Source organism: Hylobates moloch, unplaced genomic scaffold (assembly GCF_009828535.3).
Source record: "Hylobates moloch isolate HMO894 unplaced genomic scaffold, HMol_V3 SCAFFOLD_3, whole genome shotgun sequence".
NCBI lineage: Eukaryota > Metazoa > Chordata > Mammalia > Primates > Hylobatidae > Hylobates > Hylobates moloch.
In genome coordinates, this window is record NW_026652278.1 from 55,398,797 (window position 1) to 55,411,475 (window position 12,679).

Genomic DNA, 12,679 nt, shown 5'->3' on the forward strand with positions numbered 1-12,679 from the left:
ACACTGATTATTATACCCCGTGGCACAATTTAGCTTAAACTCATTTGGTGAACTTCAAATGCAAAAAGGGGGTGGGTATAAAGGGTCAGCAAACTGGAGGGGTGCAAGGGGAGAGGACTGCAAAGGCTGTTACCAGGATTTTCTAGTCTTTTCCTCATCAGGGAGCAGAGGTCTTGATATTTTTATTATTATTAATTATTTTTGCATGTAAGCCAATGATTTGAATGGTATGCATCCCACCTGTGGGCTGCTTGGGGATGTCTTCTTTACCAGTGAGAATGTGAACACTCCTGGGATACAACAAACTCCTTATTCACAAAATTAAGCAGCAAATGCAAGCAACCCAGCTATCTGCACTTCTGCTGTGCTCTAGTTATGGGACAATCATGGCTTCACTTCCTTTTGGTGGCTGTGACCTTTGCAGAGAAGAGAAAGGAAAGGAAAATAACTTTTAAAGGACAGAGAGATGCTTTCTGAAGTGAGACGCTCAGCTCCGTTCGTAAAGGGCAGGAAAGGTTACATGCCGCAAGATATTATACGGAGTACAAAAATGACTACGTGGCCGGGCATGGTGGCTCATGCCTGTAATCCCAGCATTTTGGGAGGCCAAGGCAGATGGATCACCTGAGGTCAGGAGCTTGAGATCAGCCTGGCCAACATGGCGATACCCTACCTCTGCTAAAAATACAAAAATTAGCTGGGTGTGGTGGCATGCGCCTATAGTCCCAGCTACTCAGGAGGCTGAGGTGGGATTGCTTGAATCTGAGAGGTGGAGGTTGCAGCAAACCATTACATTCCAGCTTGAGTGACAGAGTGAGACTCCCTCTTGGAGAAAAAAAAAAAAAAAAGACTACCAACTGGGACCTGAGTTGGGCTGGATTAGAAGGAAACTGTGGTGGAGTCCTGAGACTCCTACATCAAGGGGCTGTGTGTGCAAATGGAAAACAGATGGAGGCAGCACAGTACTTGTTTCTCTCCTCCCCCACCTGGCCTTGAGAATCCTCACCATACTCCCTGGCTGAATTTTAGGGCATGCCTTGGATGTGCTGGGGCAGAAAAATGTTGAGAAACTTGACCCAGACCTTGCCTTCTAGAGTTTTGTATCTATAAAAAGGAGAGAGAACTTAAGAAAGTGTTTAAGTCTGTCTCTCTCTCTGTGTGTGTGTGTGTGAATAAAGCAGTACGGAATGAAGAAATTTACCATAAAATTGCAAATTTCCAAAGTCAAGAATTATTTCCTGATGAAAGCATTCAAGCAGCATAAGAAAATAAGCTAAATTCAGTCTGATTTTGGTGTCAATACCCTTTTATCTGGCTAATTTGGGGTAATATTTCTGTATTACTAGTTACTTCAGTATGCCCATATACCTCAGAACCTGCCTATATTACATATAAAAATTTTATTTGCAATATTTAGTAGTCATTCTTTTTCATGTCAAACATGGCATATAGAAAGAAAGCATATGTGGCCGGGCGCGGCGGCTCACGCCTGTAATCCCAGCACTTTGGGAGGCCGAGGCGTGTGGATCACAAGGTGAAGAGATCAAGACAATCCTGGCTAACATGGTGAAACCCCGTCTCTACTAAAAATACAAAAATTAGTTGGGCATGGTGGCACAGGCCTGTAGTCCCAGCTACTCAGGAGACTGAGGCAGGAGAATCGCTTGAACATGGGAGGTGGAGGTTGCAGTGAGCCGAGATCAAGCCACTGCACTCCAGCCTGGTAACAGAGTGAGACTCTGTCTCCAAACAAAACAAAACAAACAAACAAACAAAAAAAACATATGTTAGAGTAGATGACACAAATCTGATACGAAGAAATAACAAAATTAAGCATATAAAGAAAATTTTCAGAGAAATGTGATTAATGTGAAGCTATATCTTTGATGATGACATGAGAAGTCCTTTTTTTGTGTGTGTGTTTGAATTGTGGCATTATATAAGATTAATCAGCAACTTTTTTTTCTTTTTGAAATGAGAGCTTTTTCATTTGAGAGAGGGAGGACACTTGCATGACCGCACAGACCATTAGGAATTTAGCAAGTGAGTAATATTTAAATAAGCCTTAATTTATCCTGTTTCATAAATCATGCTGAACAAATGTAGAGGTCGCAAATTACAAGTTTTTCTATTTGTCTATTTGTCTGCATTTAAAAAATCCATCACAAAAACTAAGAAAGGTACAAGCTTTCACACTCTGCCCCTGAAGGATACATCTGTTGTAAGGAAACTCAACAGTGGTAATATAGGGGGAAATTACTATGCAGCTAGGATCAAGTACCCAGGCCGTTAAAGACAAAAGTCCCTGGAATATGGCAACCAGAGACTTTAGTGTCCCTTGCATAAATAAATATTTAAAATACTACATAGAAAAGAGATGATTAAAGGGTTTGTTCTCCTGATACAATTATAGTTTCTTCCTTACTGTAGTCACCAAATGGACACATTCTTTTCCGTGTGGAAAGGGAGGGCCGTATACCTTTGTCTGGGCGTCCACATGAGCCCCTTGGTTTACGAGGACTTCTGCCACATTCACTCGATCTTCTTGAGCAGCCAAATGGAGTGGGGTCAGGCCACTCTGCAAAACATTCAAAGGGCACAGTCATCTTACAGGAAGGAATGTCACACACATAGCCATGTTTGAGAAACCATTTGTGAATTCTAAGATGGTAAGACAAGAATTTCTATGTCAGAAAAAACCTATGGAATAAATGTATATGCTTGGGAGGCCAAGGCAGGTGGATCATATGATCCCATGAGTTCGAGACCAGCCTGGCCAACATGGTGAGGCCCCATCTCTACAAAAATTAGCCACGTGCAGTGGCATGCACCTGTAGGCCCAGCTACTTGGGAGGCTAAGGCAGGAGAATTGCTTGAGCGTGGTAGGTGGAGGTTGCAGTGAATGGAGATAGTGCCATTGTGCTCCAGCCTTGGTGACGGAGGTGAATGAAACCTGTCTCAAAAAAAGAAATTATGTGTTATACTGTCTTAGCACTGTGGCAACATTACTATCTGTAGGCTGCATGAAAAATTGTAGGCATACTCAAAAGTGTAAGAAATGGACTGAGCCTTGTATACTCATCACAGACTTGGCAATTGTCAAAGTTTTCCTATATTTGTTTCACCTATCCCTCTTTTCCTTCTCATTCATTTATTTGTGGCAATATTAAAACAAATCTAGACATTATAACATTTGTCCCCATACACTTCACTGTTCATCTCCAAAAATTAGACTCTTTTTTTTAAAAAATTATGCAAGAGTTTTAATATATCGTCAATGCCACTAGCTTTACCAAAAATTATTTAAATGATATCTGTTTACAAAGTGAACACTGACATATGCTGATAATATTTTCTCCATATTAATTCCCAAGGTCTAATGAATATTTTCTGTATGTCACTCCGGGTAGGAAAGGTCACCTGTGAAATGTAATGTGAATGCAAGATCATGACAATTTCCAGGTCATTTAGATGATGTGTGGGTTTAACAAGACTGATACAGTATTTGAAACTAACCCTGTTAGAGAATTTGCAGAACACATGGTTGCTCTCATGACCAAGAAAAAAAACTACTAAGACTATACTCTGGTTTTAAAAAACCTCTTTAAATTGTAAAGCATTTTTTATAATAGTTAAGAGAAAGTGAGTTGATGTTAGTGCTTTCAGATTTTTTGCTTTCATCCATTATGAGCACAGAAGTTAATATCTTAATCCTGGAAGTCTTTTCTCCCCCTCTAGCATCTGTGCAATGAAAATATCAGCCTGTTCTATTTGTCAGAGGAAAGGAGGTAATCAAAAGCAGCTTCAGGAAGAGCACAGAGTCTTCTAGATGTGAAACATTATTTATTCAGGGGTTGCTATTCCATCAGAGCAATTATGGAACGCAGAGAGAGTCAAGTTGGGACTTTTTAATAATGTTTATAGAATTTTGGAGGAAGCTCACTTGAACTGAATAAAGGGGGAAATGTGAAAAGGAGGACTGACGCATTCACTTGAAATTCAAGAAAAATAAACCAGAGCCAAAATTGGCACCACCCAAACACTGACCTCATCACAGAACCATGTTCCATGTTTTACTTCAGAGGAAATATTATTGTCAGCCACAACATTTTATGAGTGTCATGGTCACCTATTCTAAGTCTGAAACTTTTGGCACTGAGGGTACTTCACTGAGTAGCTCTCAGCAAAGACTGAGAAATGTGTTGTGGGCACATGTTGTCCTCTCATGCTCCCATGTCTAGGTGCCTGCTGCTCACCTGGCTTACCCACTCACTGATGGAGTCACTTCAGGCTTCCCTGGCCTTTCTCTCTTCTTGTTTCAATAAAGGGCCAAGTTATTACATTTATGTGCAAATCTACTATGTGCTCACTTCTATTAAAAATATCATAATCCTGCATTTAAACTCTGTTTTCTTGCTTGTCTTTCTCAAACCACTGTGAGCTTGTTGAGGCAAGTATTGTATCTTTAATTTTTATATAACCAGTGTCTAGCATCTAGAATTTAGTCCACCCATTCATTGATTAAATCAGAGAAAAAAAATCAAACATTTTTCTTAGGTAGAACAGTATAAATTATACAAATAACATTTTATTTTTTATTCATGGCTATAATTTAAAAGATTTTAAAAAACAATATGAAAGTAACCACAGCCCTGTTTGAGTTCAGAAGTTACCTGTTGATCTTTTATGGCATTTCGATCATTGTTCATTTTAAAAATAGCACTTAGGGCCGGGCACAGTGGCTCACGCCTGTAATCCCAGCACTTTGGGAGGCCAAGGCAGATAGATCCCCTGAGGTTGGGAGTTTGAGACCAGCCTGACCAACATGGAGAAACCCTGTCTCTACTAAAAATACAAAATTAGCCGGGTGTGGTGGTGCATGCCTGTAATCCCAGCTACTCGGGAGGCTGAGGCAGGAGAATCGCTTGCACCCTGGAGGTGGAGGTTGCAGTGAGCCAAGATTGCATTATTGTACTCCAGCCTGGGCAGCAAGAATGAAATTCTGTCTCAAAAAAAAAAAAAAAAAAAGCATTTATTTGAAACAGAGAAAACATCAAATTAAAATAGCAACAGCTCTGTTTAATATTCTTTCAGTTGTATAAAAAATATAAGCATTGGGGTCTGCAAAACCTATACGGGAAAATAGGAACATCAAAAGCAAAACTGAATCAAATCAAACACTAGCACCTCAACAATAACTTGGGGTTCATGATCATTTTTCCTTAAAAGTACTGGGAAAGTGCTGGTTACTAGTAAGAAAAAAGAAAGTAAAAAGAATAAGTGTTTAGTTCAACATAAATTATGAAAGCTAAATCTTTTTTAATAGTTATTTTTTAGCAAGGAAATAAAATGTAGTGTTATATGAGAAGAGGGAAAGGTAGGCAGGAGAAGGGAGGAGGGAACAGTGAGTAACTGATGCTTAAAACACTGGCAGCTCAGGAAAAACTGACAAAAACTGAGAGACAGTTCCTTATTGAATAATACAAAGTTTTGCTGCTTTTCTGTTTTCATATCAGAGCATATTTAGTGCTTTATACTGAAAACGACAATGGAGAAAGGATGCAAGGATTTACAAATGCCTTCTTATTAGATAGTTTCTAAAGAGAAGTTAGAAATTAAAAGTATTAGAAGTTCTCGGAAGTTCCTTAAGTTCAACATGCTAATGGAAAGCCAGTTGATCTTTTAGAATCCCTTTAGGAATATCTCTGCTTGGGTATCATTTATTCAGGAAGGTGGCCAGAAATTTCCAGGTTTCCCTGGTTTACTATATGTCTTTGGGTTTTCAGAATTCCTTTTGTTAATTTCCACTCTACTAAAGCAAGCACTGAGAAAAATTTTGCCCTAAATATTTTTAGCCTAAAATCGCTCTATGAGTCTAAGGTGAATTCAAGGCTGGGTATATATTGTACCAGTTGGCTGCAGGATTTTGAAGAAACAAAGACAGTCACACCGCAGTTTGGTATCAAACCTACTGGAAATATTCAATTTAAACCAATTGTGAAAGTACTACATTGTTTCTGGAAGAAATGATGAAATACAATATTATGGACTCACAAGAGAAAAATACACTTCAGCATGTGCTTCAATTTGGGAAACACAAGGTCCTCTTTGTCATAAAGACAAGTTGAGTTTTGAGGCAAGCCATTACAATTCTGGTCTCTAAATTGGTATATAAAACTATAGAAAATTCAAAAGATCAAACAAATCTTAACAATAATGACTATTATGAAATTGTTTTTGATTCCTATTAATGCTGAGACATGCACTCCTAAAAGGAAGGTTTAACAAGAAAAAAAAATTTAAAAAATGTGTTTGCTCTGTAATGACCAAAAAAGATTTTCACAATACTAAAACTAAAAAAAAGATATCCCTGGTCTCCTGTATATGTCTTTTGGTCTACAGAATTTGTTAAACAATAACCTTGAGAATTCAGATTGTTATGGAGTAAGCTTTTTCCAAAATTGTAAAAATTCCAAAATTAAAAAAATGATTCTTTCTTACTTAAAAGTGTTGAATGTTTTCTCAGTGTATCCTCAAAGCATCTCAAGAAGTCAGTATTGTTATCTCCACGTACTAAAGGACAAAACGGAGGCTCAGAGAGGTAATATATCTGGCCTAAATGACACAGGAAGAATCCGACTTAGGATTCAAACTCTCTGTGATTTCAAAACACAGGCACACGTGTTAAAAGTATTTAAATTACTTGTTATTTGTCAACATAAGACTATTGCTATTTTGAAACCCTACTCCAATATCTGAGCTAGGGCTGAGAAATATGACAGCTATGCCCACACCCAGCAGGCAGAAGAGAAGCTAAATGCCAGAGAGGGGAGGTTATCGGAATCTGAGGGCCCTCTTGTGTGGTTTTCTATTATCTGAAGATTTAGAAACACCTGTCTTGTGTTTTGGGTGAATCTTAATGAGCAATTCAGCCAACCGAAATTCTTTGATACATACAGGGAGAGGCAGTAACTTCAATAACAAGTTTCTGGTTAATTGTGGGCTGAACTTTCACTTTGCTTGACAAAACTCTAGTCTTTTCTTCATGAATAATGAGCATATCAAAGATGATGGCATGGGTGTTTGAAGAGTTTAGGGAACAGTCTTCACAAGTTCCTTCAAAATTGCCAACAACTTCTCCTATCTACTCCATAAAATAGCTACTCTAAATTTGTTATTAAAATGAACTCATGAAGGCAGAAATGTTTCCCATTTCTCTTTGTAACCTAGAACTTAAAAACGGATGAGCAAGGAGCAGGACCCCAAACATGTTTGTGGAATAAAGCAAAGGGCTACAATTTGCAACATATTATTTGCTGTGTTATGGTGAAGTAACAATGGTGCTCTTTGAATTAACATTGTGACAAAACTTTATGTTACTACAAAAACTTCCTGGACTTCATTTTTATGGCTATATGTATATAGAGCCACTTCCATACACACTCATTGTCTGACTGAATTATCTGAATTGTTTACCATTATCTTTCTCTCTCTTTTTTTTTTTTTTTTTTTTTTTTTTTTAAAGAGACAGGGCCTCACTTTGTCACCCAGGCTGGAGTATAAAGAAGCAATCACATCTCACTGCAGCCTCGATCTTCTGGGCTCGAGCAGTCTACCCACCTTGTCTTCCCAAAGTGCTAGGATTAAATGCCTGAGCCGGAGCAACTGGCCTATTGACCATTTTTCTTATTGTTTAAACAGATTGTTTCCAAATTTTTGCTCTGTTAAGTAACACTTTGATAAACAACTTGGTGCAATATTACACTTTACACATCCTATTTGAACCAGATCTTCTGTGAATTCTTAGTGACCTTTCTGAGGGGTGAGGTTTTGGTGTGCTGCATGGTTTGTCAAGAAAGAAGTGGGTTACCTTATTGCTCAGGTTCACATTCGCATTTCTACTGAGGAGCAGCGACACCATGTCCACGTGCCCTTCCTGAGCTGCGAGATGGACGGAAGCAATTCCTTGCCGGGTAACTGCGTTGGCATCAGCACCATATTCCAGCAGAGTTGTTGCTATGTCCATCTGGTTCTTTTTGGCAGCGATGTGCAGTGGCGTATAACCATTCTGTCAACACAAATCACTTGGTCACATGCCCAGGAACAAGATAAAAATGTGCACAGTGCATTTTCACATAATTTATGCCTCTTTCTAGTGGTTTTCTATGATTGCTTAAGAAATCATGATTAAGTAAGCAAATACTGGTAAACCAAATGGTACATGAATATAGTGCCCTCATGTATCCTGCATTCCTAAGTAGAGAAAACATAATTTAATATGGACATTTTATTTATTTTATTTTATTTTATTTTTTGAGACGGAGTCTCACTCTTCGCCCAGGCTGGAGTGCAGTGGCTGGATCTCGGCTCACTGCAAGCTCCACCTCCCGGGTTCACGACATTCTCCTGCCTCAGCCTCCCGAGTAGCTGGGACTACAGGCGCCTGCCACCACGCCTGGCTAATTTTTTGTATTTTTAGTAGAGATGGGGTTTCACCGTGTTAGCCAGGATGGTTTCGATCTCCTGACCTCATGATCCACCCGCCTCCGCCTCCAAAGTGTTGGGATTACAGGCGTGAGCCACTGCGCTCAGCTTAATATGGACATTTTAATCAAAAAGAGTCAGAGTATTCTTGGTTTTCCAAAAGGAATATAAATTTCCCTTTTACAGGAAATTATGTTACAACATGCTCGATAATTACTTGCTTTATTTAAATTGAGGACAAGAGGAAGAAGCAACAAACAATGATTTATCACTAGGGCATGTTCAGAGCGATTCATTCTTTTATTTAAAAAAATACCTTTAATGGCCATCTATTGCTTACAAGTTGAAATTTTTAATGTTCATGGACGTTAAGACACTATCATCTCTTCTCATTTGGTCCTTGATTTCCTCTTTTACAAAGCCTATCTTCATGCTGGTCTATCATCCTGCACGTCCCCCAAACAGAATATAGTCTCATGTTTCTCTGTCTTGCCTTACTCTACAAGAATGCTTTTCCCCAACATGCCCAGGAGCCAGCATCTGTCAGCTGAAAATTCAGCTCAAGGGTCACACCCTCCATGAGGTTTTTTATTTCTTCCCATCCCTCAAGCCTCAACCCCTACCCCGGACCCTGACTGACTCTTATCAAAGTCCTGGGGAAATTTAGTGGCACTCTTTTGTTTATTTATCTGTCCCCTCCTACTAAATATACATTTCTTAAGGGCACATGTTGTGTTATATTTGTCTTTGTATCTCTCTAGTGCCTCACAATAACTGCCATGCATTAATTACATGAAGAAAGGAATCCTCAGGTTTTGAATCAAGAGTACTAGAGCTTTCAGCACATTCTGGCATCCTTCTCTTGGCTGACCCCTGATATCCAGAGAGAGACAATCAAGATTCCCTTGATAAACTGTTAGTCAGCTGTGCCTCAGGAGCCATCAGGGTCTGCTGCCCCAATAAAGAGTTTTGGGGAATGTTGCCTTGGTTCACAGTCACTTACAAGAAGTGAAAGATTACATTTTGATATGGACATAAACCTGAGTATGTAAAATATGCTAATGACAAATTAGAATGATTTTTTTTTCCCATGGATAGGAAGATTTAGAAAAAGAAAATAGAATCTAAGAATTTATATTTGGAAGTATGATCCAAATCTTGACAATGGATCAGTCACAATCCTTTTGAGCCATGTGGAAGGATCGGAAACAACACAGAGGATTTTGAGGGGCTGCTGCACCCAGTACTCAGCCATCCTGCTGCAGTGACCCTCACATTTAAGTCACTGGCATGTCCAAGTCCAGCAGCATTCCTCACTTGACAAACCCTTATATCAACCCATGAAAGTGGAAATGTCACTTCTAGACTCTTCTGAAACTAGCCTCTGCCAAACTGGATGAGCCAGGGTAAAAGAAGACTTTATATCCCTATTTTTAATTTTGACCTATTGCCATCTGAAAACCCCAGCTGCCCTGAGAAGCATTTGGCCCTCTGCTGGGACACACCCTTCAGAGACCGATGCCCTCAGAGCCAAATGCAGAGCTTTGGTCTGAGCCCAGTGCTACAATGAGTGACCAGCATAAAAGAGAAAATTCACAAAGCAGCACTAAAATAGGAGATATAATTAGTCAATGTGTCTAACACTAACCTAACTACTTCAAGTGGTAAAGGCAAGATAAACTCAGAATTTAGCTTCTTATCATGCACCTTCTCTCTTTTTGCTTTTGCTATTGACATAATATTCAGGTTAATCACTTCTCAACCCCCTAACAAGGTAAGGCAGCTCACACATGAAAATCTTACTTACTTCTAATGCCACCAAAAAGAATCCTATGTCCTAAAAAGTTTTTTCAATCAAGAGAGCTGTGGCAGTCAGGCATGGCGGAGCATGCCTGTAGTCTCAGCTACTTTAGAGGCTGAGCCAGGAGGATCACTTGAGCTCAGGAGCTCGAGACCACCCTGGGCAACATGGAGAGAGCCTGTCCTTAAAACTCTGAGAGAGACGGAGAGACAGATACAGGGAGAGACAGAGACAGAGAGAGAGAGACAGACAGAGACAGACTCAGCTCTGTAATATATGCCAATTACAGGCAAAGTACTATTATTGCTCAAGGATTTATCTTGAGCTCCTTACCTGACATACAAAGGAAAGTACAAAGCAAGGGAAAAGTGACTCAGGTATTATTTTAGTATGAAAAGTTAATCTCAGAAAGACTTAAGAAATATCTTCAAATAATAAGCACATTTATCTTGAGGATTATGATGGAATTTTCTAAATTTTCTAAGTTGTTTCTACTTTGTGAAAAGTGAAATGATTCTCACTTGCCACGCAAAGAAAGGCAGATGCATCTATCAAAAGAAAAATTAAATAGGGAGTGATTCAACTGTAGAATAATTCTGACCTAACAGGTTTTTTTCCCTCTTGATGTAGAGGACAAAGTGCTTGCCACATGTGCTTTTGCATTTCAAAATTAAAATAAAAGCAAATGCAATTTGAAATTATCAAAAGTAATATATGGCATTTAAATCATATTTTAATTTTTTTCAAGAACTTTCACAAATATACTGATCCATATCAATAGATATATTGCACATTTTATGGAAGAGAAACCTGATAAATAGTACTTAAAGCTCACTATCTCTTCTACAATTAGTATCCAGGTTATGCCTGAACTCAAGCCAATCCTCTTGCCAGCATAACGTCCTGCCACAGGAAATAGATTGGACTAAAATAGATTAGAGCAGCGCATCTACTTTTCACTACCTCGATTTCCTGAAACCTCTTCACATTTCTAGGACATGTATGAGTAAGACGATACATTGGCAATTTTAAAAAAGAGAAGAAAGGAGAAGAAAGGGTAAGAAGAAGGTATCACATGCTCTAAGAAAAAGGACAAAGGATGTGATTTGATGATGAGTTAACACTGAGGTTGCTGCTATCACATCCACATAGTAATCATGCCCTATTGAAGCTCTGCACCTTATCTCTCACCACTGCCAGAATTCAGGAATGCCTGAGCTTCCTTGGAGTAAAGAAGGCAGATTGCCTACTCTGTATTTATTCTTCTTTCTTTCTTAGTGAAAACAAACAAACAAATCCCCAAACCAAAACACAAAAAATAAAAGCAAAACAAAACAGACAAACTTCTCTGGTAGTGTGCTTAGCACTATTTCCCAACTTTTTTTTGCACATAGAAGTGGCCAGTGGGGTATAAGGAGATGTGGTTTGGTGGAACTTCTGGGAAAGCCTTGTTGTGCTGACTTTCTTGCTGCCTGTGGCTTGAAAGTAAATTTGGCAACCCAATCAACAGTCTTTGGAGGGAAAAGCCAAAGATTCGCTGCCATTCCTGTTAAAATATCAACCTCATTTTCACAGAATTAGAAAAAGCAATCCTAAAATTCATAGGGAACCAAAAAGGAGCCCAAATAGCTAAAGCAATCCTAAGCAAAAAGAACAAAGCTGGAGGCATCATATTACCTAACTTCAAATTATACTACAAGGCTATAGTAACCAAAACAGCATGGCACTGGTATAGAAATATATGCATAGATCAGTGGAACAGAACAGAAAACTCACAAAAAAAGCCACATTCCTCCAGCCAACTAATCTTTGACAAAGTTAACAAAAATAAACACAGAGAAAAGGACATCCTATTCAATAAATGGTGCTAGGAAAATTTGATAGCCAGATGAAGGAGAATGAAACTGGACCCGTAACTCTCACCATATACAAAAATTAACTCAAGATAGATTAAAGACTTAAATGTAATATCTGAAATTATATAAACTCTAGAAGAAACCACAAGAAAAACTCTTTTGGACATTGAACTAGGAAAAAAATTCACGACTAAGACCTCAAAATCAAATGCAGCAAGTCAAAAAACAGACAAATGAATCTTAACTAAAAAGCTTCTGCATAGCAGAAGAGACAATCAACAGAGTGAACAGATACCATATAGAATGGGAGAAAATATTCACAACTATGCATCTGACAAAGAACTAATACCCAGGATTTACAAGGAACTCAACTCAACAAGAAAAAAACTTCATTAAAAAGAAGGCAAAGGACACGAACAGACATTTCGTGAAAGAAGACCCACAAATGGCCAAGAAGCATATGAAAAAATGATCATCATCACTAATCATCAGAGAAATGCAAATCAAAACCACAATTAGATACCATCTCACACCAATC

At 38.7% G+C, this 12,679-nt stretch overlaps 1 protein-coding gene across 10 annotated transcripts in view; it reads right to left on the reverse strand.

Moving 5' to 3' along the window:
• Positions 1–12,679, reverse strand: part of ANK3 (ankyrin 3) — a 364,937-nt gene that overhangs the window by 152,064 nt on the left and 200,194 nt on the right. For all 10 annotated transcript variants that reach the window (XM_032137947.2, XM_032138001.2, XM_032137998.2 and 7 more), the window contains 2 exons: positions 7,871–8,068; positions 2,480–2,578 (listed from right to left, as the gene is read on the reverse strand). In XM_032137947.2, the coding sequence (XP_031993838.1) occupies positions 2,480–2,578; positions 7,871–8,068 (297 nt within the window). The remainder of the gene's footprint in view (positions 1–2,479; positions 2,579–7,870; positions 8,069–12,679) is intronic.